The following is a 25,073-nucleotide window of genomic DNA, read 5'->3' as shown; positions in this document are numbered from 1 at the left end:
CCTGCTGAAGGTTATAATTCTATATTTGCTATATTTGATCCCGTTGCCTAAGAAAAACTATTTTTGAATGAATAAAAATTTTATTTGAGCTAATATCTCATTCCTATTTACCAGTCACATAGTAGCTAATTGATAACAGACTATATTGCCTGGCTTTTTCGATGATAATTAAGAAGATACTTAGTTATTTAACTATAAAGTTAAAAGATGTATCACGGTGAAACCAATAATAGGAATTCTTGGAGAAATGGTTTTTCTGTAGTTAAATTTGTCATAACTAGCTGAAGGTTAAGTAGATCACTCCAGTTCTTGATGAAATTCCTTGTGAAATGTATTAATCCATTATTGTAGACTATAAGAAATGATTTAATGGTTGATTATTGAAGATCGTGCAGTAACTTGGGGTGATTATTCTGAATGTTCTCACTGTATCCTTAGAAATTGTCAGTTTGTGTGTATATTGATTTGTAATTTCTTGTAGAATGAAATTAGAAAATAACTTAGAATTGGGGCCTATTTTTCTTACAGGATTTTTTCTTAGTATACTTATTGATGTATATATATGCAGTATATATAGTTCATATATAGCAAATATGTATTTTTATATAATATACCATATATAATACATATTAGATTTTTTTGTATAATATAGACCTCTATGTATATCATTATGTATATTAGTTAAAATATAAACTAGTTAAGAAAACATGATGTTTCAGAGCTGTAGAAAATTTTTTCACGTGAAAATCACGTATTTTCATTCAGTTTCTTCAATAAATTTTTGAGCAGACACTGCTGGGTGCTAAGGATACGGAGGTATTCTGAAACAGATATGGTTCATACTGTCATGGAACTTATATAGTCTGTCAGGTTAAAGGCTTTAATCATATCTCAGTTTTTAGATAATTCTTTTTTTTTAGATAATTATTTCTGTATTTTTTTTCTATTTTAAAAACTGTTGCAGAAAAATGTTTATTCGTCCTAAAAGTGGATTGACATTAACAAGTTTTTCCCCAGTGTATGAAAGTTTCATTTATTTCTAATTAAATTATTAAAACTTGGTCTATATGAGACCACAAGTATGGACATAATAGAATATTTTACTAAGAAGCCAAAACCTTCATTCTCATCTTCATTTCAAAATTCTTCAGCACTATTGTATATTATTTGAAGTATTAACAATGGAATGGGTTTTTAAAATGAAGTAAGAAGTCCTAGAAAATTGGCAGTAGTATAGGTCTCAGAAATGGTGTCTGTGCCTTGTGTATGATATAGGATATAAACTGTAGAGTGTATAAGTAGCTGAAAAGATGCATAGTGCAAGCTGTTGTGAGCTCTGTTTTCAAATTTTGAAGCCAGTACATTGGAAAGAGACGCACTTTATTTTGCTTCTCTCTATATGGTTCTGTCATTGGTCTGTTCTTTAGTCATTGAGGAATAGGGAATAACGAGGAGGAGGTGGTAGCAGAAATCTTAAGCTAGACTCACTTGGTTATATACACCATGACTGAAAGTGTAGTTATATATATACCATGACTGAAGTTGTTTACTAGGTCTTCTTGAAAAAACTCATTTAAATACTGAATGACAGACTTTGGAATTTGACTAGAGAATTTTGAAACTAAAAGCATATAAATATATATGCTTAATATATATTGCTTAAATATAAATATATTTTCCAAGTCTGCATTAGGCTGTTATATATGTGGATACATAAAAAAACTCAGCAAACTTCATTCCAATTTTTAGACTTCCTGAATGCTATACTACAGTAATCTTTTCCTTTTGAAATACTATAAATGATGTCTTTTCCTCTAGGAAATGGCAGCAGTGTCAGCGTTCCTTCAGCCAGGAGCACCCAGGCCATACCCTGCACATTATATGGATACAGCAATCCAGACATACAGGGATATCTGCAAGTAGGTGACTAGAATATTTATGTTCTATCCATTTAGAGGTAAATTTGACATTTATATGGTTATTAGATATAAATGGTTCTTTGTTTTTTATGCTTTAAACTTAAATAAGCTCCCACATCAAGTTAATATAGGTAAGATGAGATGATCTTTTAAAACTAGGGTTTTACTACATTTTCCTTTCCTTTCCAATTTGTTTGGATATGTGGTTAGGAATTTGTTATATGTAATGTTGAGGTTATTTGTTCTGGTGAGCGTGATTTGTATTTTGGGGACATCTCTAACTTTAGCCACTGTTAATCCAGGAGTTAGCTAGTTTGAACTTTCCTTGTTAAATAGGCAAACACAGAGAGTTAAATAATGGTCCAGGGAAGAAAATGAGAAATGTTTTGTACACATAGTGAGTTCTGTTGAAACTCTATGGGAGTTAGAACTCACCACCTGTAAAGGAGACTATGAACTGGTCCAGAGAAGGTGTCACGGTATGTTTGAGGAATAGACCTTGAAAGAAAGGTTGGTTGGTAGTTGATAACCATAAAGACATTTTAGTAATTGTGATTGGCAGGAACAATGTTTTGGATACAGCATTAATGCTGTAAAGGAATAGAGCCCTGGCTGGGTTAGAGGGTTTGTATATATGGAAAGGTGTTTTGAGAGAAATAGCGTGGGGGAGCATTAACACTCATTTATTATTATTTTTAAGCTGTAGTTAAGATTTATGTAGTAGTAAATGGGGGAGTTACTGAATATTTGAGTAGAGCCTTGACATAATAAAAGTTATTTTTCAGAAAGATTAATATGACTTTTCTATGTAGAATGGATGGGTTACAGTCAGAGACACAAAGGCAGTTTTGTGTCCTATAATGTTGAAGTAGAAGTAGTAGTCATAGCAATGTGTTTACAACACAACACTAGTAATAATGATTAACATTTATTTAGTGCTCAGTATTTACCACTATGCCAAGGTAATTTACACGCTCATTTAATCTTTACAACAAGCCTGTGAAATGGTGGATACCATTTGATAGCCAAGGAGATTGAAACTTAAAGAGTTTAACTTGCCCAGGGGTATGCAGTTAATAAATGGTGGAGCCAGTATCAAATCCTGCCCTTTGTATAGAATATTTTGTATAATCTGTTTGAGAATATATTTGGAGTTTCTGACAGGAGAAACAGTTTTCTGTGAACGAGGAACCTTTGAAGGATTCCGAAAAAGTGAGATTCAAAAGGTAGAAGAGCTATGAGAATGAGGCATTAAGGAAGCCAGAGCAGTAAAGTCCTTTCTCTGAAAAGATTTTCCTTGTCTCCATGAAGCACAGAGCTTTTGGAGAGATGCACGTTGAGTGGTGCAAAAGAAAAGTGAAAATACCAATTGACCCAGATAGACAAATAAGCCGTGGCAATCCAGTTTTATCCTCCTGTTCATAGCAGACTATATGCTTTTTCTAAATACATACTTAACTGACATGCGTTTACCTTATAATCTTTTTTGTAAGTTACCATAATTGGTAAGGTTTATCAACAATTTAAAAGATATTTTGGGATAAATTAGAAAACACTACATTAGTTTATACATATCAATTTTAAGAAGCTCCCTGGTCTCGGAAATATTAAAATGTAAATAAATTTTCTTAAGTACAGGATATACAATATTACTTTTGCAATGCCCTTATAATGCCAGGCTCCACTTTTTAACTGAGGCAATCCTATTTATACATTTCTTTTTTGAAGCTTTCCCTTCCCTCCTTTATCTCCCCAAATCATAATAAAAATCAATGGTACCCTGTTCATTATCTGTTTTATGTCAGTTTCTGCTTTTAGATAGGGATTGTGTCATAGAAACACTTGAATCTTTAGTAATTCCACTGCCTGACACAAATGACTTTTTAAAATCTTGCTTTAATAAACAAATTAATATAAAGTCCTGAACTTGGTAGCCTTGTGACTTAATAGCTGATCACAAGGGGAAATAGCTGAGGATAAAAATAAAACAATTGTGTTAAGATTTGTAAAGTTTACTTAAGAAGAAGATTTAAGAACTGAGCATATTTGAGCGTATTGTAGTATGTGAGTACGTACTGGCAAGGAGGAGTTAGTCTTTTGTGTTCATTAAAACATTCTTGGATATTCATAAATACCAACCCTCTAAAAAAAATCATGATTTGTAGAAAGTTTATGGCAGATCACTACAGTAAGTTTGAAAGTAGTGAAATGTATTTTTAAAATATCACTGTTCAGAATGACCTTCAAGTTAGTAGTCTTTGGTTGTAATTTTAAGGTCAAGTGGTATATTTTTGTATAAGAATTAGAAAGTAAAATGAGAAAAACTTTGCTGCAACAGTTGACCCTTGAACAGGATAGGTTTGAACTGTGTGGGTCCATTTCTTTTTTTGGCCATGATGTGCAGCATGTGGGATCTTAGTTCCCAAATCAGGGATTGAACCTGTTCCCCCTGCAATGGAAACGTGGAGTCGTAACCACTGGACCGCCAGGGAAGTCCTGCGGGTCCACTTACACATGAATTTTTTTCAAGAAATATATACTACAGTACTACACAATCCACGGTTGGTTGAATCCATGGATGTGGAACTGTGGATACTGAGGGCCAACTGCATATTTTTGACTGCACTGTTCAGTGGTCAACTGAATTTCTCAACAAAAGGATTCCATCTTTTAATTTCACAGTAAAAAATATTTTCATTTATTTTTATTACTTTCAAGAATAAATAATCTAACTCTAGATTTTTGATGGTAGTTGTCCACAAGAAAAATCAACTGATTTTGTGTTTTTACAAAGAAGATTTTGCTCAGCAACAGTCAGGCAACACTGGCTCCATGCTATCTCCAAGTGAAACATTTCAATAGTACTAACCAGAGAGAAAATGCCTAATTATTCCTAAAAGTAGTCAGTAAAATGAAACACACATAACCAGAGTTTGCAGTAAGGAAGGCAAAAGAAATCTGGGTGAAATGTTTATATTCCTTTATGTCTGAAAGCAAGTTTTGTTAACTAACTGCTGATTCAGAGAAATGAGTTGGGTTCTAGCTTCTTTCATACAGGAAATGTGACTTTGTATTGTAATCTTACTACAAAATTATACAATGCTAAAAAGTTTTGATGAGTTATGAGAATTCTTTGAAGTTTTTTTTTTTTAACCTTTTTTGGTAAGTAGAGAACCAGGACATGGATTTCTTTTTACTTAAAAACTAGAATTGGAAACTTTTGTTGAACGCATGGTTACTATGATGTACTAAAATATTATTGTAGTGCTAACTATATTTTTCTTGCCTTTTTTTCTCTAGGAATATGGTATTGGCTGAAAGATGTGTATTGCTTAGTGCTGAAATCTTAAAAAGCCAAAGCAAATATTCAGAGGCTGCAGCTCTCCTAATACGGTTGACCAGTGAGGTACTAAAACTGTGTAGTATTTGTTCTAATTAGTATTGTTTCATATTTTTTTATAGTGTTTCTTTTTTCTTGAGAGGGTATGCAAAACAAAATTAGAGGGGTATCTCTCTTTGGGAATTTATAACCTGGCTACTTTAGTAATTTATTGAATTAATTTTAAATGCAGTATTTTGTAAACTGAATTTATTTTATTTACATATTTTAAGCCTGCATGATTATTAACCACAAACATGCACTGTATGTCTTCTATGAATTAGGTTTTGACTTACGGATAACAATATTTAAGGCAACATGCATATACATCTTTCCTAATATAAAATTGATACTTTAAAAAGTAATTACTCAGGAATTTTTAATTTTGTTTTCATTCCTATGAACTTGTTAAAAAATCATCTTACGCATTTTTAAAATCTATATTATGAATATTTCAAAAGGGAGAAAAAGAAATTCACTTAAATAGTTGCTGTTGAAGGTTTCCAACAGACATTAAGTTGTATTGACTATAGGCTTGTAAAGAATGGCAGTAATTCTTTGTAAGTATGGTTAAAGACATGTTTTTTAGATGAATGCTCAAGAACAGAAAAAACAAAATCAAACACCTTTGTGTTTATATTAATGTTCCCTAGTGTTTTAATCCTTGGACCGTTGTACTTTTTTACTTCATACATGTTTTAGGTAATCTGTTTACAGTTATGATTTTCACTCTCAAATCTGTCTCCAGCCCTGATGTCTCCTTGAGCTTTAGATTTGAATGGCCAACTGCCTTTTAGACTTAACCTACTTGAGTGTTCCCAATGCACCTTTGAGTCAACATAGCAATAACTAAACTTCTACTTTCTTACCTTATAGATCTTGATCTTAAATTATAACCAGCCAGCTCCTTATTTGCTCAAGGCAGGAACTACTTGAGATGTACCTATATTCTTCTATACTGTCAGTGACACAATTAGGGGATTTTTAATCAATCAGTTAATTAATTAGGCTGCATCGGGTCTTAGTTGTGGCATGCAGGATCTTCGTTGTGGCATGTGGATCTTTTGTCGCGGTGCGCAAGCTTCTCTCTAGTTGTGGTATATGGGCTCTAGAGTGCGCAGGTTCAGTAGTTGTGGCACGTGGGCTTAGTTGCCCCACGGCATGTGAGATCTTAGTTCCCTGACCAGGGATCGAACCCATGTCCCCTGCATTGGAAGGCGGATTCTTAACCAATGGACTACCAGGGAAGTCCCAGGGGATTTTTTTTTTTTTAACTTCTTAAACATGTTTTTATATCTTCACATATTTTACTTATCTCTCTTTCTCTTTTTAAAATCCCTCCTATTACTGTCCTGGTTCATGTCCTTAATGTCCTTCTCTTGGACTTTGGCCCTTTTCCTCTTTCTTCACCTTAATTTAGTAGTCCTGATATCAGTCATATCCTTCAGATATTTGTATGTAGTACCCAGGTTGTTCTAAGTGTCTCTGTCCTGTCCTCTCATATATGCTGTGAGACCTGACTTGTCATATTATATTGGAAATTATATTTAAGCTGTTAACTTCTTGAGGATAGGGAACTGGGTTGGTTTCTACATTTTTATCCCTAGTGCCTAACACTGGGCTTGACACATGGTATATGATTTACAGATGTTTGTTGAACTGAACCATTAATTATTCTAAAAAGGTTTCTGTCAGTTATAACTAAGTAGGCTAAGGGATGATTTTAAAAATATTTAATAATTGATACTGCATGGACACTGACCAGTATGAACAGTTGTCAGACAGAAACTATTTGTTAGAGCTGAATATAGGTTCTTGAGTGTGTTGATATTCTGTATTGTAATAAATAATCTTAACTTGGGTTTGAATATGTTGCTGAGTTTTTCAACCTAGGGGTTATCAGTGAATGTAAAAGGAATTTATGGTTTAGGAGCTTGGAGTAAATTTTCTTTAGAGCAAATTCTTCCATCTGCATTGTAACGTTATTATTTTCTTTCATTATTCTTTTTCTTTCCAAGTCTTTGTTTTCACCTTTCTTTTTCAAACCTGGATGATTTATTTTGTCATGTAATTCTAGGAAATTTATCATTGTCATTTACTGCTTTGGGGTGACAGATGGGGGTGAATGTGATATATTTCCCCAGAAATTGTGATTTTCACTGGTCTTTTCTACTATACCTGTCAGATATTTCTTTGAGGTAACTTGAAAGTAAAGACTGTTATGCATAATATGTCTAAGGTTATTAAATTTTAACTAATAATTTGTATTTATTGTAATTTTGTTAACTAGAAAGGCTGTATAAAATGAAAAATGTACTCATTCTGAGGGTAGGGAACTGAGTTACATAGTCTTGACATTCATGAATTGTTTTTCCTAGATTTTTGTTAATCCCATTATAGCAAAAGATAGCTGTGATGAAAAGAGTTGTGCTTTGACTTTATTTTTTGCACTGTAAGTTTATGGGCAAGTGGGTCTTATTCTTGTGTTATGCCCTGGGATTTTCAGCATGGCAGAGCAAACCCACTTTAATGATGAAACATGTCACATTTAGTAGCATATAGGTAGTGTGTTTAAATTTGGTGCTTAAAACATGGTGCTTTCCCCTTCCTTGTGTCTGTGTTTCTTTGTTGAACATTTATTCTGGTCATATAACCCTTTTTGTCTGTTACTCCATTTAAATACAATAAATCACCTTGTCAAGGATATAGTAATAGCACCAGTTTTTTATAAGTTTCTCCAGCTTGGGAGGAACTGTTCCTGTGGTAAGTTGTTCAGCTGCTAGCACCTTTCCTGTTAATTTCACAATTATGCAAAGAAAAAAAATCTTAGTGCCATGCCATCCTTGAGATTTGATTCAGTTAAGTTTGTGCAGCGGGTGCCTTTTTTTAATGGAAGTGTTTATGGAAACCTCTACCTCAAATGATTTTTACCTTATATTTATCTTCATATTTTTAGTTAGTGTTGCCTTTTCAGCTTTTGTTAAAATTATATCTTGGCTGTGGGCAAAGTTCACAGGCTGGAGTTCTTGTTGAAGTGGTATCATGGGGTTTTTTCCTTAGTTCCTTATAGAGCATATATGATAGACTTGTCATAGTGTGGATGTGAACTAACACTAAAATAAAATTTTATTCTTCAGCTCATTCAAAGAAAGCCTCTGCTTTCTGGATAAAACTATCACTTTGTGAAATTCTTCCATTTTTCTTCCATCAACATAGATGGCAGTTGCCATTCTTTTCAGGGCCATTTTTTGGTTTCAAAGCAGTGTTTTTTTTCTACTTTAGGTGTCACTGTAAGACAGGACCTAAACGAAGAACAAAGGCTGCAGTGAGATATGAGTGCAGGGTTTTTAGTTCTGCAAATCGGTTCTTTCTCAGCAAACAGTTTTACTGGATGCAGGAGGCAAATTTTGCTTCAGCTAAATTAATATATGCTGTGGACTTCCGGGTCTCTCTTGAATTTGTCAGTCAAATTAAAGTTCGGAATGCTGAGGGTATACTGTGCTGGTTCTCAATTGAATTGTACATTAGAATCATTTACACACCATCAAAGATATCTAGGGTATATTCTTTATTTTATTGAGAATGTCCAGGATTGCAGCCCATCCGGGTTTTGCAGGTTAATGAAGCTTTGTAGGCAATTAAAAAAATGTCTTTATGCTGTGTGTGTGCATGTATGTGTGTGTGTGTGGGTGCATGTGCATGCTAAGAATAAACTTAAGAAATTTATAGGACTTAAACTGACTCTATTGAGAAACCTAAATAAAATTCAAAAATAGAAGAAGTAATTAGAGGGAATCTACCTGTTCTAGATATTAAAATGTATTATAAGGCTTTAGAAGTTAAAACTGTTTACAATGATAAGAATAGACAGAGTAATGGAATAGAATGAGAATTTAAATACTACATATAATTAGCTGTCATTTTGTCATACTAGTGGGAAATGTTAGGTTATTCACTGAATGGTATTGTGACATCAAACTAGCTGATTCCTATCTTATTCATTACATGATAATTATAGCTTGATTAAGTTATAATATGAAAAAATGAACAACCTGGAAGAATATATGGGAGAACATTTTTTAAAATCTAGGAATGATAACATTCTTTCTTAGTTTGATACAGTATTTTGAAGCCATAGAAGCAAAGATATAGTATGTTTACTAAAGAATAGACTCTTTCATGTCAAAACTGGGAAATACTATTTGCAAGTGTATGACAGAGGCCTAATATTAATTAAGTGTACAAAGGGCTCTTACAAACCAGATAATCACAAAAACCCATGCACAAATGGGCATAAACAGGCAATTCACAGAAAAAATACAAAGACACGTAAACATATGGAAGATGAACAGCCTTACTATTAAAGAAATGTATGTTGAGAAACAAAGTGTTATTTTTCTTTTATGAAAGTGATAAAATTTTAAAAAATGATTTTTGGCTGAGTGGAAAATGAACTCTTATTCTCTTATGGGAATTTTTACTGGTATGGCTTTTTTTTTTTTTACCAGTTTGGCTTTATTAATTGGAATTTGAAGTATATGCATAGCTTTCATTAACTCAGCACTTCTACGTCCAAAAACTTGTTTAATAAAAATATTTGTATAGTTACTCAAAAATCTTTTTGTAAAGATGTTTATTGAAGCATTTTTTGTAGTAATTAAAGTATGTGGCAGTATTAAATCAATCAGTTGGAGACTGTATTAATAAATTATGGTACATTTATATAATGGAATACAATGTGGCTTTAAAAGAAATGAGAGATGTAGATGTTTTGGAAAGAAGTCCATGATTTTATGTTAAAACGCAAGATAATACTCTGTATAATACCATTTATGTATAAGGAAGTATGAGTATTAAAAAAACTGTTGTATTTAACATATAAGTACAGGGAGGGAGAGAGAGAAATGACACAAACCAGCACCATGTTGGTAATAGTAGTTACCTCTGGCAAATTGGATGAGGAATGAGGTGGGAAAGAAAGATACTCACTTTTTTTCTTCAAACATTTATTCTTTAAGGAAAAAAAGAGGCTGTATTTAATAATTTTTTAAGAAGAAAACATTTTCCTAAAAAAATTAAGAAGTAAGCTCCCTAGCTTCCCCAGGTAATTCCGACGCAAACCCTTGGTTAAGAACTGCTTGTTAGTTGTATATTCCTAATTTTCCCACTCACTAGCTTTTGGATTTAGTTAACTAAGAAAATCATCTGATCATTTTGTTTTTGTTATGAGGGGGTTGAAATAGATTAATAATATCTACCATTTACTGAATGCTTTCTGGAGTGTCTCCTCAGATCTTTTTCCACTCTAATATAATTTTATGATTGCTACAGAGATAGTTACAGTAATCAATGGTCTATGAACACTTTTTGATGTAACTATAATTTGTTGAAATTATTGCATTTAAAGTCAATGTTTTCTGTTTTCAACTTTCCCTGGGGAAAATAATGGCAGCAGAGCACATGGAAGGGCATGGTAAGTTCAGCTTGAGAACAGCTGAAAAACTAGAGAAAGTTTGGTGAAAATGTTGTTGATGCTTGATCAGCAACCTTCAGTACTTTCTCAGTTATTTGTAAAGTGACGATGGCTCTGTCATTTGAAAGGTTGTCCTTACGGGTGAGGCTATAAATGTAGTTTGTGGTTTTTGTAGACTCTGTTGTAAGTCAGTTGAAGTGGAAACTAATTTGAGTTATACCATTTACTAACTAATATGCTAACAGTAGGTGATAATCTTTGAAGGGGAAGCCTTCTGGACTTTTTAATGCAAATCAGTCATTTTGACCCTCTTGAACTAGAGCAAAAACTGAGAATTCCTTTTAAGTACAGTAAAACTTGATAGAGGACAGAGTAGTAAATTAGATTATGTCATGATCTACACACATTCTATCTTTCCTTTTTTCTTGGATGGAGGGAAGTATGCTATTGTATGTCACAGATCAGTTTCCAGAAGAAATTAGATTAGTGTGAATCTGTTTTTTTCTCTACTCCATTTTCTGGTTTATCTTTAAATCAGTATACCTGTATTAAATTCCCAGTTTATATTCTTTTTTGGCATTTGAAAAGAGATTGCATTCCTTCACAGATTTATTACATGGGGCATATCATAACCAGACATTTGGCTCTATGAAAAGCAAAAGAAAATATTTCATGATAGAGACTTTTTTGAACTTTTTAAAAATTTGGCTTATTGGAAGAAAGAATCATCAAGACTGGATTGTCTCTTGATCTCTGCCCTCAGATACTCCTAAGTTAAATATTGCGTATGCTATATATTATTTTAAGAAAGTAAATGTTTTTTCACTAATTACCTCTTTATTTTTAATTTTGTGACTTTAACCTTCTTTTTCTTTAACATTCAATAGGATTCTGATCTTCGAAGTGCACTTCTTTTGGAACAGGCAGCACATTGCTTTATAAACATGAAGAGTCCCATGGTTAGAAAATACGCGTTTCACATGATACTGGCAGGCCACCGGTTTAGTAAAGCAGGGCAGGTGAGTGCATTTGCTTTAAAAAGAAAATAATTTATTTATTTTAATTTGTTATAATTTGTTTAGTGTATAGATGTATGTTATTTGTCAATTTTTTGATTTAAAGTTCTAAAGATGGAATTAAATTTTGTTCTGAGGTAATGTGTTATATTGATAAGGACATGAGATTTGGATTTAGACAAATCTGAGTTTAAATCTTGATCTACTCACAACTTGACTTTTTAAAGTTATGTCTTTGAGCCTCCGTTTTTTTTTTAATTTATAAAATTTGGAATTTTGCCCCAATTTTTGTGAGGTTAAACTAAATCATATATGTGAAGGCCAGATATACTGCACTTAAGTAATTTTAATTCTTCTTAAAGGCAATTAAACCCTCTCTACTTCAACTCTGGTGTTCTGTTTTCTCTCAGAATGTCTCTTAATGGTATTTACTAAATATTTAATGGGTAGAAATCTTCTGTCTCTTGTCCATGGGAGCCGTTGGGTTGGACAAGATCTTTATTAATTTAGAGAGATTCTCTGGCCCCAGTTGTCCTTTTAAGCGTTAGCTGGAGGGACCTTTCTAGAGGCAGTTACCACTTTCTAGAGTGGTAACAGCAGTTGAGATATGGTGGTTTACTGTAAATATAGATAGAAGTGTGGGTTGAGTAATCATCTCTATATTCCAGGGACTTTGCTAGGAGCTGAGCTTAGACCTGTAAAACTAACATGTCTTGTCTCTTAAGGAATTTTTTAATCTAGTCAGGGAGTGTGAGGATTTTTTTGAATTTAGTTAATAAGAATTTTTATGAACATACGTTTTTCAAAGTCTGCGATAACCAGAACATGCCAGTGTTGTAAATTATATGTTATTTCAAAGATACAAAGAAATAAAGGTGTTCTAAAATTATTCTCAATTTCATGTAAGAATGCCATGATTTTTAAAAACCAACTTTTCAAGATTTGGGTTCCTCTCTCTATTTTTGGAAACTGGCAAGTTAGAAAATATGTGACCTTGCTTTATATTAAATACAAAACTGTAAAAATATTTATAAAATTAAAAGTCTTTATAATAATTTGATGTACTTTATGTATTAGAATTTCTCAGGCTCTGAAGTGGGGGAAAAAAATAAAAAAGCTCTGATTTTTCACAGCTTTTTTCCGTAGTAAGTATAAAATGCATCTGAAACATACTATTACATTGTTTATCTTTGCTTAAAAAGTGTTATTCAGGGCTTCCCTGGTGGCGCAGTGGTTGAGAGTCTGCCCGCCGATGCAGGGGACACGGGTTCGTGCCCCGGTCCGCGAAGATCCGACATGCCGCGGGGCGGCTGGGCCTGTGAGCCATGGCCCCTGAGCCTGCGCGTCTGGAGCCTGTGCTCCACAATGGGAGAGGCCACAACAGTGAGAGGCCCGCGTACCGCAAAAAGAAAAAAAAGTGTTATTCAAAAATCTACAAAATGTTTTAAGCATGTGTTTTCCTTTCCTTAGAAGAATAATTATATGCCCCATTAGGAATGATTGTGTCTCTTATTAAAAATAAGTTATCCTTTTTCCACATCTTTGTCTACTTTTGTGAATGGTTTCATTTGTGGTTATGATGTCATTGGATCTTGTATTTACCTTCTAAAAGTACAGGGCATATTGTTTCTAGGAAATGCATAGCAAGTTAAAAATGGCTGCATTGTGGTAGGTTGACATACATTTGCTATCTGGCCTAATAATCATCTTTAACTGTAGTTATCTCATGGAGTTAATGATTCCAAGGTAGGTTGCTGTTTTGTGACCACTCTGTATACCTTGAACCCAGGGAATCACTTTCTCAAGTAGTAGAAACTTGAAAATATAACTGGTAATGAAGACCTATTGGAAAAGCAAATATATGTCCCATTGAAGTTTGTCAAGAACAGTATCTTCCTTGGAAGATAGGGCACGCATAGGGCACGTAATTCTGACTGAGGCCAGGTTGTTTCTGAGAAGCACCAACTTTTTATAACATTTCCATTAAAAACAGGTGTGTGTATTGGGAAGGATGAGTGAGGAGCATAGAGGAGATTATATATATAGTAATGTCATTTCTCAGTCCTCTCTGTGAGTTCATGTTGAATTACTTGTCCCCAGAAATTTTTTATAATTCAGTTTTTTCATTAAGAATATGAACACATATAAGGTATTTAAAGTTAGAGAACTGACATTATAAGAGACTTCTACAGTTAAAAAAAAAAATTAAGAAAGTGCTGTAGAAGGTGTTTGTGCCTAGAATACTCTGGACAGTCTTTCTATTTTTTACTTCAAAAGGCAGACTTTAAATCCTTGTTATCTCTTAAATCTCTTTAGATGCTTTTTCAAGAGATCCTAAAAAATGCACTTGAACGTGACACTTCTAGATGCCTTTGTTTCTCTTTATGTCTCAGTTTGTAAGATTCAGTAACTGTGTTCCTTTACTAAATGCAGTATGGAGATTGGGTTTTTTGTTTTTTAAAGAAACATTATTAAATGTTTAAAATTATTTTGAAATAATCTCAAACTTATAAAAAAGTTACAAGCACAGTTCAGAAACTTTTGTTTACTTGAGCCATTTGAGAGTTGTGTACCTGGTGCCCCAGTACCCCCCAGTACTTTAGGACATATTTCCTTTTTCTTAGAAACAAAATTTTTTCTCCTGTATTACCATAAAACAACAATGAAAATCAAGAACTTAGTACTAATACAGTACTACTATCTAATCCTTAGACGCCATTCAGGCTTTGATAGTTGCCCCCTAAATGTCCTTTATAGTGAAGGATCCTGTTCAGAAGGATACTTTGACTTTTATGATATTGACCCTTTTTTTTTTTTTTTTTTTTTGGGTACGCGGGCCTCTCGCTGTTGTGGCCTCTCCCGTTGCGGAGCACAGGCTCTGGACGTGCAGGCTCAGCAGCCATGGCTCACGGACCCAGCCGCTCCGTGGCATGTGGGATCTTCCCGGACCGGGGCACGAACCCACGTCCCCTGCATCGGCAGGCGGACTCTCAACCACTGTGCCACCAGGGAAGCCCTACTGACACTTTTGACGATTATAGGCCAGTTATTTTGTAGACTGTCCCTCAGTTTAGGCTTATCTGATGTTTCCTCATCCTGAAATTCAAATCGGGTATCTTTGTAAGAATATCACAAAAGAGAGACTGTTCTTGTTGCATGCTATCAAGTGGCAGTTGATTTTGATTTGCTTTCTTTATCTCTTTTCAAGAAAAGATTTCCTAAAAAAATGAACAATTCTGGTTAAACATGGTACAGAATTTGTAAATCTGCCCTGGAGAGGGGAGTTGTTACAAGAATTTAGTCTGAAGCAAAAGGTTAGGTGGAGAGAAGCCTTTTTCTTGGTACCAAATCCCATTTTTAGAATGGAGGTGGTCTGAGTTCAGAGGGTGGCAGTTATATGTAATTAAAGCCATATATCTGCTCATGAGTGTGGCAGGATGCAGCAGTGGGCAGAAGAAAAGGATGCCAAACTCTATCACCACCAAACAAACAAGACCAATAAATATATGTACATACTTATACCATATACTCACATATGCAGTATTAGAATGCACATTACTGTTCAGCCCAGTGCGGTGGTATAGAGAGCTGACCATAACAAAATTTAGACTTTACAAGATAGCTCTCAGCTACAAGCTAACGGCAAGTCTCTAACTGATGCATGACTCCATGTGCTATTGCTCTGGAAACTCCCAGATGGTTTTTCATGAAGTCATTATTAGCCCTGACTTCTTAGACTTCTTGCCCTTGGACAGAGCAGTTACTTGTTTGCTTCAGGACCACTTGGTTTTTAGCAGTAATTGCAAAGGGGTTTTCATAAATGTTAGTTTCATTTTCCTCATCATCCCAGTGTCTGTTAGAGGAAGAACTAATTACCAGTTACTTGATTTCATGTGTGTGTGTGTGTATTTTTTCCAGTCCAAGAGAAATTTGGATTGTAATACTTTGTTTTGTATATTTTCTTACAGAAGAAACATGCTTTACGCTGCTATTGTCAAGCCATGCAAGTTTACAAAGGAAAAGGCTGGTCTCTTGCAGAGGATCACATTAACTTCACCATTGGACGTCAGTCCTATACTCTTAGGCAACTGGACAATGCTGTGTCTGCTTTTAGGCATATTTTAATCAATGAAAGTAAACAATCTGCTGCTCAACAAGGGGCCTTCCTTAGAGAATATCTTTATGTTTACAAGGTGAACACTTATTTTCAGGAGTGGATATTAAAATTATATTTGTCATTATTTTCAGCAAAAATCACATTCAGTACTAGCTAGTAGGAGTCTTATAAGTGTTTTTATTAGAATATATGCAATTATCTGTCTTAATATGGCAGGCTAGGCTTTTTGGTCATAGATCTGAGTTGTGCTGCCTTTCCACAGTTCTCATAAAAGAGAATTTTAATATTCTAGTAAACATTTGTATCTGTACTTGGAATCTTAAAAAAAAAGATGCCATGAGCTTTCTGGACTGTTACTTCAATACATATTTTGGAATTATAACTGGTTTTACAGTATATTGGGTTATCTCCCCATTTGGAAAGTACATTCCTCTCTTTTTCCTATGAAAGATAAGGAGATACAGATCTGTGGGAGGTAGATAGATTAATTTGATGTAATACAGTAGAATTAATAGGAAGAAAAAATATTTCACTGAGACAGGAGGATAGTAACTTTAAAGCATTGTTTTGTGGAGAAATGGAAAGTTGTAATTTTTTCCTCAGGGTCCATGAATAAATATTTTATCTGCCCTGCAAAATATAATTACCCTTTTATACTTTATTAATTTGAAATCATATGGGTAAGAATTTTGGCAGATAGGATGCTATAATGGGTCCAGGTAAAAAACATACAAAAATAAAGATGTGGTACATATATACAATGGAATATTACTCAGCCATAAAAAGGAATGAAATTGGGTCATTTGTAGAGATGTGGATGGATCTAGAGACTGTCATACAGAGTGAAGTTAAGTCAGAAAAAGAAAAACAAATACTGTATATTAATGCATATATGTGGAACCTAGAAAAATGGTACAGATGAACCAGTTTGCAGGGCAGAAATAGAGACACAGATGTAGAGAACAAATGTATGGCCACCAAGGGGGGAAGCGGCAAGGTGGGGGAGGGGTGGTGGTGTGATTAAAAATAATAATAATAATAATAATATTTGGAGGTATAACATCCAGAGAGAACTAACTAGCAGAGTAACCTTAGGGAGATTCTCCTGGACCACAATCAATGATATCTAAAGTTCTTCCCAGTTATAAAATTTTATGACTCTAAAATATTAAGTAAAACTAGTAATTAATATTCTTGTTTAACATGTTTTTAATATCTTGTGTATTAAAAAATGAGGAAGCACATTTTGAAGATAACGAAGTTTTCTCAAAAATTGTTCTTTTCTTTGGTATTTTTCCTAGAATGTAAGTCAGCTGTCACCAGATGGTCCTTTACCGCAGCTTCCTTTACCATATATTAACAGTTCAGCAACACGGGTTTTCTTTGGTCACGACAGACGACCAGCAGATGGTTAGTAAAGTTTAATTTGGCTTTGTTACCTCTTGACTTTTTTTTTTTAAGTTTTTTCATCTTTTTCCATTTAAAAAATAATGTGTAGTTGTTAAAGAATATTTGAAAATAAACAGCAATACCATATCATCTATTATCCTGCTACCTGAGCTACTACTTCGGGGTTTTCCTTCCAGCTTTAAAAACTAATAACAACAAAATAGCCGCACTTATAGTGACTTTTCTTATATAATATAAAGAATTCTCATGTTATTACATAATCTTGATAAACATTTTTAATGGCTGTAAAATATTCCATTCAGGGCATATAAAGTATTGTAACATTTGCTTGTTATATAGTTTCCATCTTTTTGCTTATATAAAATCTAAGTTGTAATAGACATTTTTGTGGATAAAACTTGTCTTAACATTTTATTATGGAAAATTTCAAATGTATACAGATGCAGTGAACAGTTGCCAATATTATGCTGTTCTTATTGTAAGACTATTTTAAAACATAGGATTATTTCCTTAGCATTGAGCCATAGAATGGCAGTCCTGGGCCAAAAGTATAAATATATCAAGGGTCTTCATGCATGTTAAAGTAAACTTTGTAATTTTAAGCCTTCTTAATTGGAACTTAATATGTTTCTTTTTAAGAGCTAATTTAGTAATTTATTTAAAAATATTTATCAGGATGCTTATAGCAGCATTGTTTTTAGTAGCAAGAAAAGTAAAACAGCAGGGAATGAATTGATAAATTTTGGTACATTCATATAATGGTTTCATGGATAATACCCCCAGCATAAAGCTGAGTGAAAAAAGTTGCAGAATGATGGCTGAAATGTAATTCCATGTATATAAATTTCAAAAATATAAACCAACTCTGTGAATTGTTTATGTATACACTCATTTGGTAAGGTAAAAAAAAATAAAAAATATGAGTGTGAATGCTATACTTCAGCTTCAGAGTAGCTCTGGGAAGAAGTGGTACCAGTGGAGGAGCTGAAGGAGAGTGACAGGATTGGGGAGGTGGCATAGAGGACATCAGCTCTATCTGCAACATTTATTTTATTTTTAAATAAGATTTGGGATCATATAACAAAGTTAACATTTGTTAAATTTTGATGTACAGCTATTTGTTATATTATTCTCCATGCTTTGTTCGTATGTTTGAAATATTTCATATAAAATTGTAGACGACTAGGAAGATGTATTCTTTCAGAGTCAGAAGGAAAAAAGCATCAATATTATAAGTTAAGTTCCAGTCAGGCTAGAATTAGTAAGAGGTTATTTTTCTCTCAGATAATTGGAAATAGGCAAGAATGGTATATGTGTTTATTTGGATACTTTAGACCTTTATTTTAAATATATTTCATTTGAGGGCAGGTGTTAATAAATATGCATATTTAATAGTGACACTTTTCTTTTTTCTTTTTTTTTAAGGTGAAAAACAAGCAGCTACTCATGTAAGTCTTGATCAAGAATATGATTCTGAATCTTCTCAGCAGTGGCGAGAACTTGAGGAACACGTTGTGGCTGTGGTCAACAGAGGAGTACTTCCATCCAACTTCCACCCCACAGAGTACTGTTTGAACAGTTACTCAGATAACTCAAGATTTCCGCTTACAGTTGTAGAAGGTGATATACTTGAATTTCTTTTTTAAAAATATATTTTTATTTAATTATTTATTTATATGTATTTATTTTGGCTGTGCTGGGTCTTAGTTGTGGCACACAGGATCTTTAGTTGCAGCATGCGGGATCTTCTTAGTTGTAGCATGCGGACTTCTTAGTTGTGGCATGCATGTGGGATCTAGTTCCCCGACCAGGGATCCAACCTGGACCCCCTGCATTGGAAGCGTGGAGTCTTACCCACTGGACAACCAGGGAAGTCCCTTGAATTTCTATTCATGTTCCCCCCCCCATCTTTATTGGAGTATAAATGCTTTACAATGTTATGTTAGTTTCTGCTCTACAACAACGTGAATCAGCTTCTATTTGTTTTGTTTACAGTGTATTCGGGATAATGTGGGTTTTTTTGTTTTTTTTTCTTTTAATTTAATTAATTAGTTTATTTGGGCTGCGTCGGGTCTTTGTTGCCATGCGTGGGCTTTCTCTAATTGTGACGAGCAGGAGCTACTCTTCATTGCCGTGCGCGAGCTTCTCATTGCGGTGTGCAGGCTTCTCATTGCGGTGGCTTCTCTTGTTGCGGAGCACGGGCTCTAGGCACACGGGCTTCAGTAGCTGTGGCACGTGGGCTCAGTAGTTGTGGGTTGCGGGCTCTAGAGCGCAGGCTCAGTAGTTGTGGCGCGCGGGCTTAGTTGCTCCATGGCATGTGGGATCTTCCCGGACCAGGGCTCGAACCCGTGTCACCTGCATTGGCAGGTGGATTCTTAACCACTGCACCACCAGGGAAGCCGTCAAGATAATGTTCTGCATGCCAAATATGACTAGAAGTTGGGGATGCAAAAGTAAATTGAGTACTCATAGTGAGCTGCATTTATAAAACCATGCAGTGGGGGCTTTAATACAGGAACATGCAATGTGCTTTTGGAATATAGAAGACAGAATGACATTCTTTGGTACAGAGGAATTGGGGAAATCTTCTTGAGAAGATAATTGAAACTGAATCCTGAATAAATGGACATTTACAAGGTGATAGGCAGAAATGCAGAGCTGTGAAAGCAAGGTGTGTTCAGAGAATTGAAGCATAGGGTGATGTATGGGGTTTATTCAAGTTATTAATTTAGGCCTTTCTTTTATAGAGCCAATAACAGTGGAAGTGGCTTTTAGAAACCCTTTGAAAGTTCCACTTTTGTTGACTGATTTGTCATTGCTCTGGAAGTTTCAACCTAAAGATGTCAGTGGAAAGGAAAATGAAGAAGTTAAAGAACTAGTAAGTTGTTAAAAGGTATTTGTAATAAGCATGTTTCAGTAACAGTCTAACAGATGCTGTAATAGCATTTCAACTTATTCTGTTCAGTGAGCTGAAGTTACTCTTTTTTGTTTGTTTGTTTGTTTGTTTTGTTTTTTGTTTTTGTGGTACGCGGGCCTCTCACTATTGTGGCCTCTCCCGTTGCGGAGCACAGGCTCCAGACGCGCAGGCTCAGCGGCCGTGGCTCATGGGCCTAGCCGCTCCGCGGCATGTAGGATCTTCCTAGACCAGGGCACGAACCCGTGTCCCCTGCATCAGCAGGCGGACTCTCAACCACTGCGCCACCAGGGAAGCTCTGAAGTTACTCTTTTTTTATGCTTATTTTCTCTAGTTACAAAAAGTATGAGATATGCTTATTGAAAATTGAGAGTACAGAAGGAGATAAGGATAGAAGTAAAACTGTTTTGTCTTCTCAGCATTTATTTCTTCCAGTTTTATTGAGATATAACTGACATACAGCATTGTGTAAGTTTAAGGTCTACAGCATAATGATTTGACTTAACATACCTCAGGAAATGGTTATCATAGTAAGTTTACTAGCATCCATCATCTTATATAGATACAAAATTAAAGAAATAGAAGAAAATATTTTTCCTTGTGATGAGAATGCTTAGGATTTTCTCTTAACTTTCTTATATAAGGTACAACAGTGTTAGTTATATTTGCTATGCTGTACATTACGTTTCTGGTATCTTATCTTACAACTGGAATTTTGTATCTTTTGACTTCTTTCATCCAGTTCCCCCTCTCCCCACTCCCTGCCTCTGATAACCACAAGTCAGATCTCTTTTTCTATGAGTTTGTTCATGTGTTTTTTTGTTTTTGAGGTATAATTGACCTACAACACTATGTTAGTTCCTGTTACACAACATAGTGATTTGCTATTTCTCTACATTTTAAAATGATCACCATAAGTCTAGTTGTCATCTGTCACCATACAAAGCTGTTACAGAGTTATTGACTGTATTTCCCACATTGTACATTTCTTGTGACTCATTTACTTTGCAGCTGGAAGTTTGTACCTCTTAATCTCCCTCACCTATTTCCTCCCACCCCACCCCCTGGCAATTACTTGTCTGTTCTCTGTATCTATGACTTTCTGTTTTGTTATGTTTGTTCATTTGTTTTGCTTCTTAGATTTCACTGTCTTATCAGTATTTAGAAATAACTACTTTAACACTTTTGTATGCCCTTCTAATCATTTGCATTTGTATGTTTTTTCCTCATATGTGGGATTCTCATTATGTATGTTGCTTTTTTCATTCTGTATTTATATGCATATTTTGGTATTAAATATATTAATATTTCATTTTTGTATAATATGCCATAACACAAATGGTCTGTAAGCTATTCTACTCTCTCCATTGGTAGTAGTTTTGAAAGTTTTCATTTGTTTACTATTATAATAATTCATTGGTGAAAATTTGAGTACATAGTTTCTTATCCTGATTACTTCTGTAGGAAAAATTCCTAGGCATGAAGTTAGAATATTTTAGGGAATAAATATTTTAATACTCTTGGTTTCCCAAAAGGTCATACCAACAAGCTTTGCACCAGCAGTATATGGGGTTGGGTATCTCATCTTTGCAAGATTAAGTATTCTTATTTATTTTAAAAAATCTCGATTTTATAGGTTAAGAAAAATGCTATTTTATTTTACATTTCATTGATTTCTAGTGAAGTTGAAGTTCTTGTTTTTGTATGTCTTCTCTTGTGAATTGTCATAACTTTCATTTATATTTATCTTTTTTCTTATGTATGTCTGTAATAATTTCTTTATATATTTCAGATAGTTATTTTTGAGGCAGGAAATTTTGTTACCCAGCTAATTGTAACAGAAATAACTTGGGCAAGTACATTTTTTTACTTAGTTATTTATTAGTTTATTCACCAATATCTATTATGTTACTTATACTTCTTTATACTACATTGCTATATGCTTTAATAATGTAAAAATTATTTTTAAATTGGGAAATATCTCAATATTTTGGTGCTGATTTATGAAGGGAGAACTTGAAAAAAGATGTCTGTTATACTAACTTTAAACTATTTCTCTTGAAGCGTTTTCATTTTTTTAAAGATTGCTTTATTAAGTCTTAAGTCTTGCTGCTTAAATTCATTGAAGACATTTTGTGATTATTTATACTTATTGTGAATAATTTTGAAAGATTGAGGTTTCCCAGGCTCTATTCTGACTTGAATTTTAGCAACCTCAGTAATTTTTCTAATGTTTTTTGCATGCCTGGAATACAAATTAGAAGAGTATAAATTGTTCACTCTTGGAAACGTTTTTTTAAAAGATCTATTAGTTTTTGATGTATGTTAGTCTGTTCAAGATGTTAGGTTTTAAAGGAGGTTTATTAAAGTTAAGTAAAAATGGTCACTGTGTATAATGAAGTTGCACTTTTTTCTGTAAATTTCAAACTCTTTGGGTTTCTTCATGAGCTTCTACTGGTGATGGACTAAGATGCTGAACTGGAATTTAAGGAAATGAAATTTTTATTTCTTGTGTCAGTTAACTAATTTCATGGTAAAAGTTAAACAGGGTTTATGAGGATTAAGTTTACCCCAGTGTGAGCCAATTTTAGCCCTGCTTTTGGAAGAGACAGGACTTTTTTGCTCTCCCGCACTGCCCTTATTGTCCACCAATCTTATGTATCCTACTTAAGCTGTTATTACGTTTTCCGTGTGTAATTGGCCAATTTGGAAAAAGAGGCTGGTCGGAGTAAAAGACGAAAAAATTTGCTCTTATTGCAAGATTAAATTAAATGGCCATTTTGGCCATTTTTTTTTTTTTTTTTTTTAGATTTCTGTGCATTAATTTTTTATCCTGCTACTTTACCAAATTCATTGATTACCTCTAGTAGTTTTCTGGCAACATCTTTAGGACTCTCTATGTATGTTATCATGTCATGTGTAAACAGTGACAGTTTTACTTCTTCTTTTCCAATTTGTTTTTGTTTTGCAGTACGCGGGCCTCTCACTGTTGTGGCCTCTCCCATCGAGGAGCACAGGCTCTGGACGCGCAGGCTCAGCGGCCATGGCTCACGGGCCCAGCCGCTCCGTGGCACGTGGGATCTTCCCAGACCGGGGCACGAACCCGCGTCCCCTGCATCGGCAGGCAGACTCTCAACCACTGCGCCATCAGGGAAGCCCTTGGCCGTTTTTTTATGATGAGCAACTGAACTTCTATCTCTTGAGGTTTTATCTTCTTGGTGGCTGTGACTTTGAGTAGATCACTTATCTTCTGCAGTTGAATTGGACTGAATGAAATGAAAATAAAATAAATCAAGTGCCTACTACTGCAGGACTTTACTGCTGGTGTGAAATCAAAGCATTTTGCATATTGCTTAGCACATGGTGAAAAGCTAATAAATGCTAACTATAACTATTGTTATTGTTCTTAAATGTTGATACATAGAAATGTTAATAATCTGATACTTCATTAGAATGTATATTTTACATAATTTACTTTTCAGGTAAAAGGTGAACCTGAAATGATTGGAACTGAAGTTGTTTCAGAATTCTTAATTAATAGTGAAGAATCTAAAGTGGTAATTGTTTCATTATTTTTCTATCAAGTCTTTAAAAGTAAGATGAAAACAAATTTTAAAAATCCATTTATTCAGCTTGTTTTATATTCCACTTTTCTTAAAAACTAAAATTTGGAATATTAGGAAAGTGGAATTGCACAGGGGGAGATTGACTGGGACAGTAGGTTTGCAGTGGTCTTTTGTTTGTTAATTTCCTAAGAAGCCTGGTGAAAAAAGTTTTTGCTTTCTTCTTGGGATGAGTGTTGTAATTTCGTATGATATTTGGTTGACCAGAATATTTTGGCTTTTATTAAAAGTATTGATGAGGATCCAGGCCTATAACTTTTGAATTTAGAAAATTTCTTTTGAAGAAAATGCTTTCTAGTAAGAGAAATCAATTGATAGTTAAGTTTAGGTCATGAGTTTATATTGATATTAAATTATTGATATTATATTGATATTAAATATAAATTCTGCAACATTACAGAATTTAGGTATTGCACTATTTAAGAGACTATGAAAGCATAATAAGAGTGACTTAAATATCTCCACAGGCAAGGCTAAAGCTCTTTCCCCATCACATAGGGGAGCTGCATATTCTGGGACTTGTTTATAATCTTGGCACTATTCAGGGCTCCATGACAGTAGATGGCATTGGTGCTCTTCCTGGATGTCACACAGGTAAAGCTATAGAAACTAATAATTAAATCTCCATAGAATAAAATGAAAAATGAGGTATTTTAAGAATAAGTTTAATGTACATTTAATAAGGCATTTAATCAAATGAAAGAATGAATAATTTGGATTATTTTTAACTCTGCCATTGCTGCAAAAATAAAACAACTTTCTTCCCTTCTGATGTATTTTTGATAATTCTTTGGTTCTACCCTATGTATTTTTCTTTTTTGTTATTGATCCAAATTTAGTAAATTCTAACTAAATATATTCTAACCATTGGTTGAGATATCTGCTGCCAGTACAAAAATTGTCTTAATATATTCTATTTTTTGAATATGAAAACTAAAGACAAGTGTTTTCGTATCATTGGATGTGAAACACCTTAAATTCTGTCATCTCTTTTGTAAAAAGAGTAGGATTTAGAGTTAAGCTGATAGTCTTGGTGTCCCAGATGATAAGTTTTACAAAGTTTTGAAGAGTAAAACTACTAGATATATGTTTAACATGGTTTGCCTTTTTTTTGCCCTTTAATTTTCAGGGAACTCATCTTATATTACCTTGTAATTGTTATTTGAGTTTAAGTTGACAAGATGCTAGAGAGAGAGTTTACTATAAAATCCATCACTTCTAT

The 25,073-nt window shown here is 34.0% G+C and overlaps 1 protein-coding gene across 3 annotated transcripts in view; it reads left to right on the top strand.

Annotated features, from left to right (window-relative positions):
- TRAPPC8 (trafficking protein particle complex subunit 8) overlaps positions 1-25,073 on the top strand; it is a 92,270-nt gene that overhangs the window by 28,826 nt on the left and 38,371 nt on the right. For 2 of the 3 annotated variants that reach the window (XM_007455161.1, XM_007455162.1), the window contains exons 10-18: positions 1,819-1,919; positions 5,220-5,325; positions 11,659-11,790; positions 15,756-15,980; positions 17,206-17,314; positions 18,740-18,934; positions 20,062-20,192; positions 23,711-23,785; positions 24,319-24,445. In XM_007455161.1, coding sequence (XP_007455223.1) covers positions 1,819-1,919; positions 5,220-5,325; positions 11,659-11,790; positions 15,756-15,980; positions 17,206-17,314; positions 18,740-18,934; positions 20,062-20,192; positions 23,711-23,785; positions 24,319-24,445 — 1,201 coding nt within the window. Of the gene's footprint in view, positions 1-1,818; positions 1,920-5,219; positions 5,326-11,658; positions 11,791-15,755; positions 15,981-17,205; positions 17,315-18,739; positions 18,935-20,061; positions 20,200-23,710; positions 23,786-24,318; positions 24,446-25,073 lie in introns of all 3 variants that reach the window. The other variant, XM_007455163.1, reaches the window with a different exon arrangement.

The sequence above is a fragment of the Lipotes vexillifer genome, unplaced genomic scaffold (assembly GCF_000442215.2).
Source record: "Lipotes vexillifer unplaced genomic scaffold, Lipotes_vexillifer_v1.1 scaffold90, whole genome shotgun sequence".
In the NCBI taxonomy this organism is placed as follows: Eukaryota; Metazoa; Chordata; class Mammalia; order Artiodactyla; family Lipotidae; genus Lipotes; species Lipotes vexillifer.
This window is presented reverse-complemented; position numbering and strand designations above follow the sequence as displayed.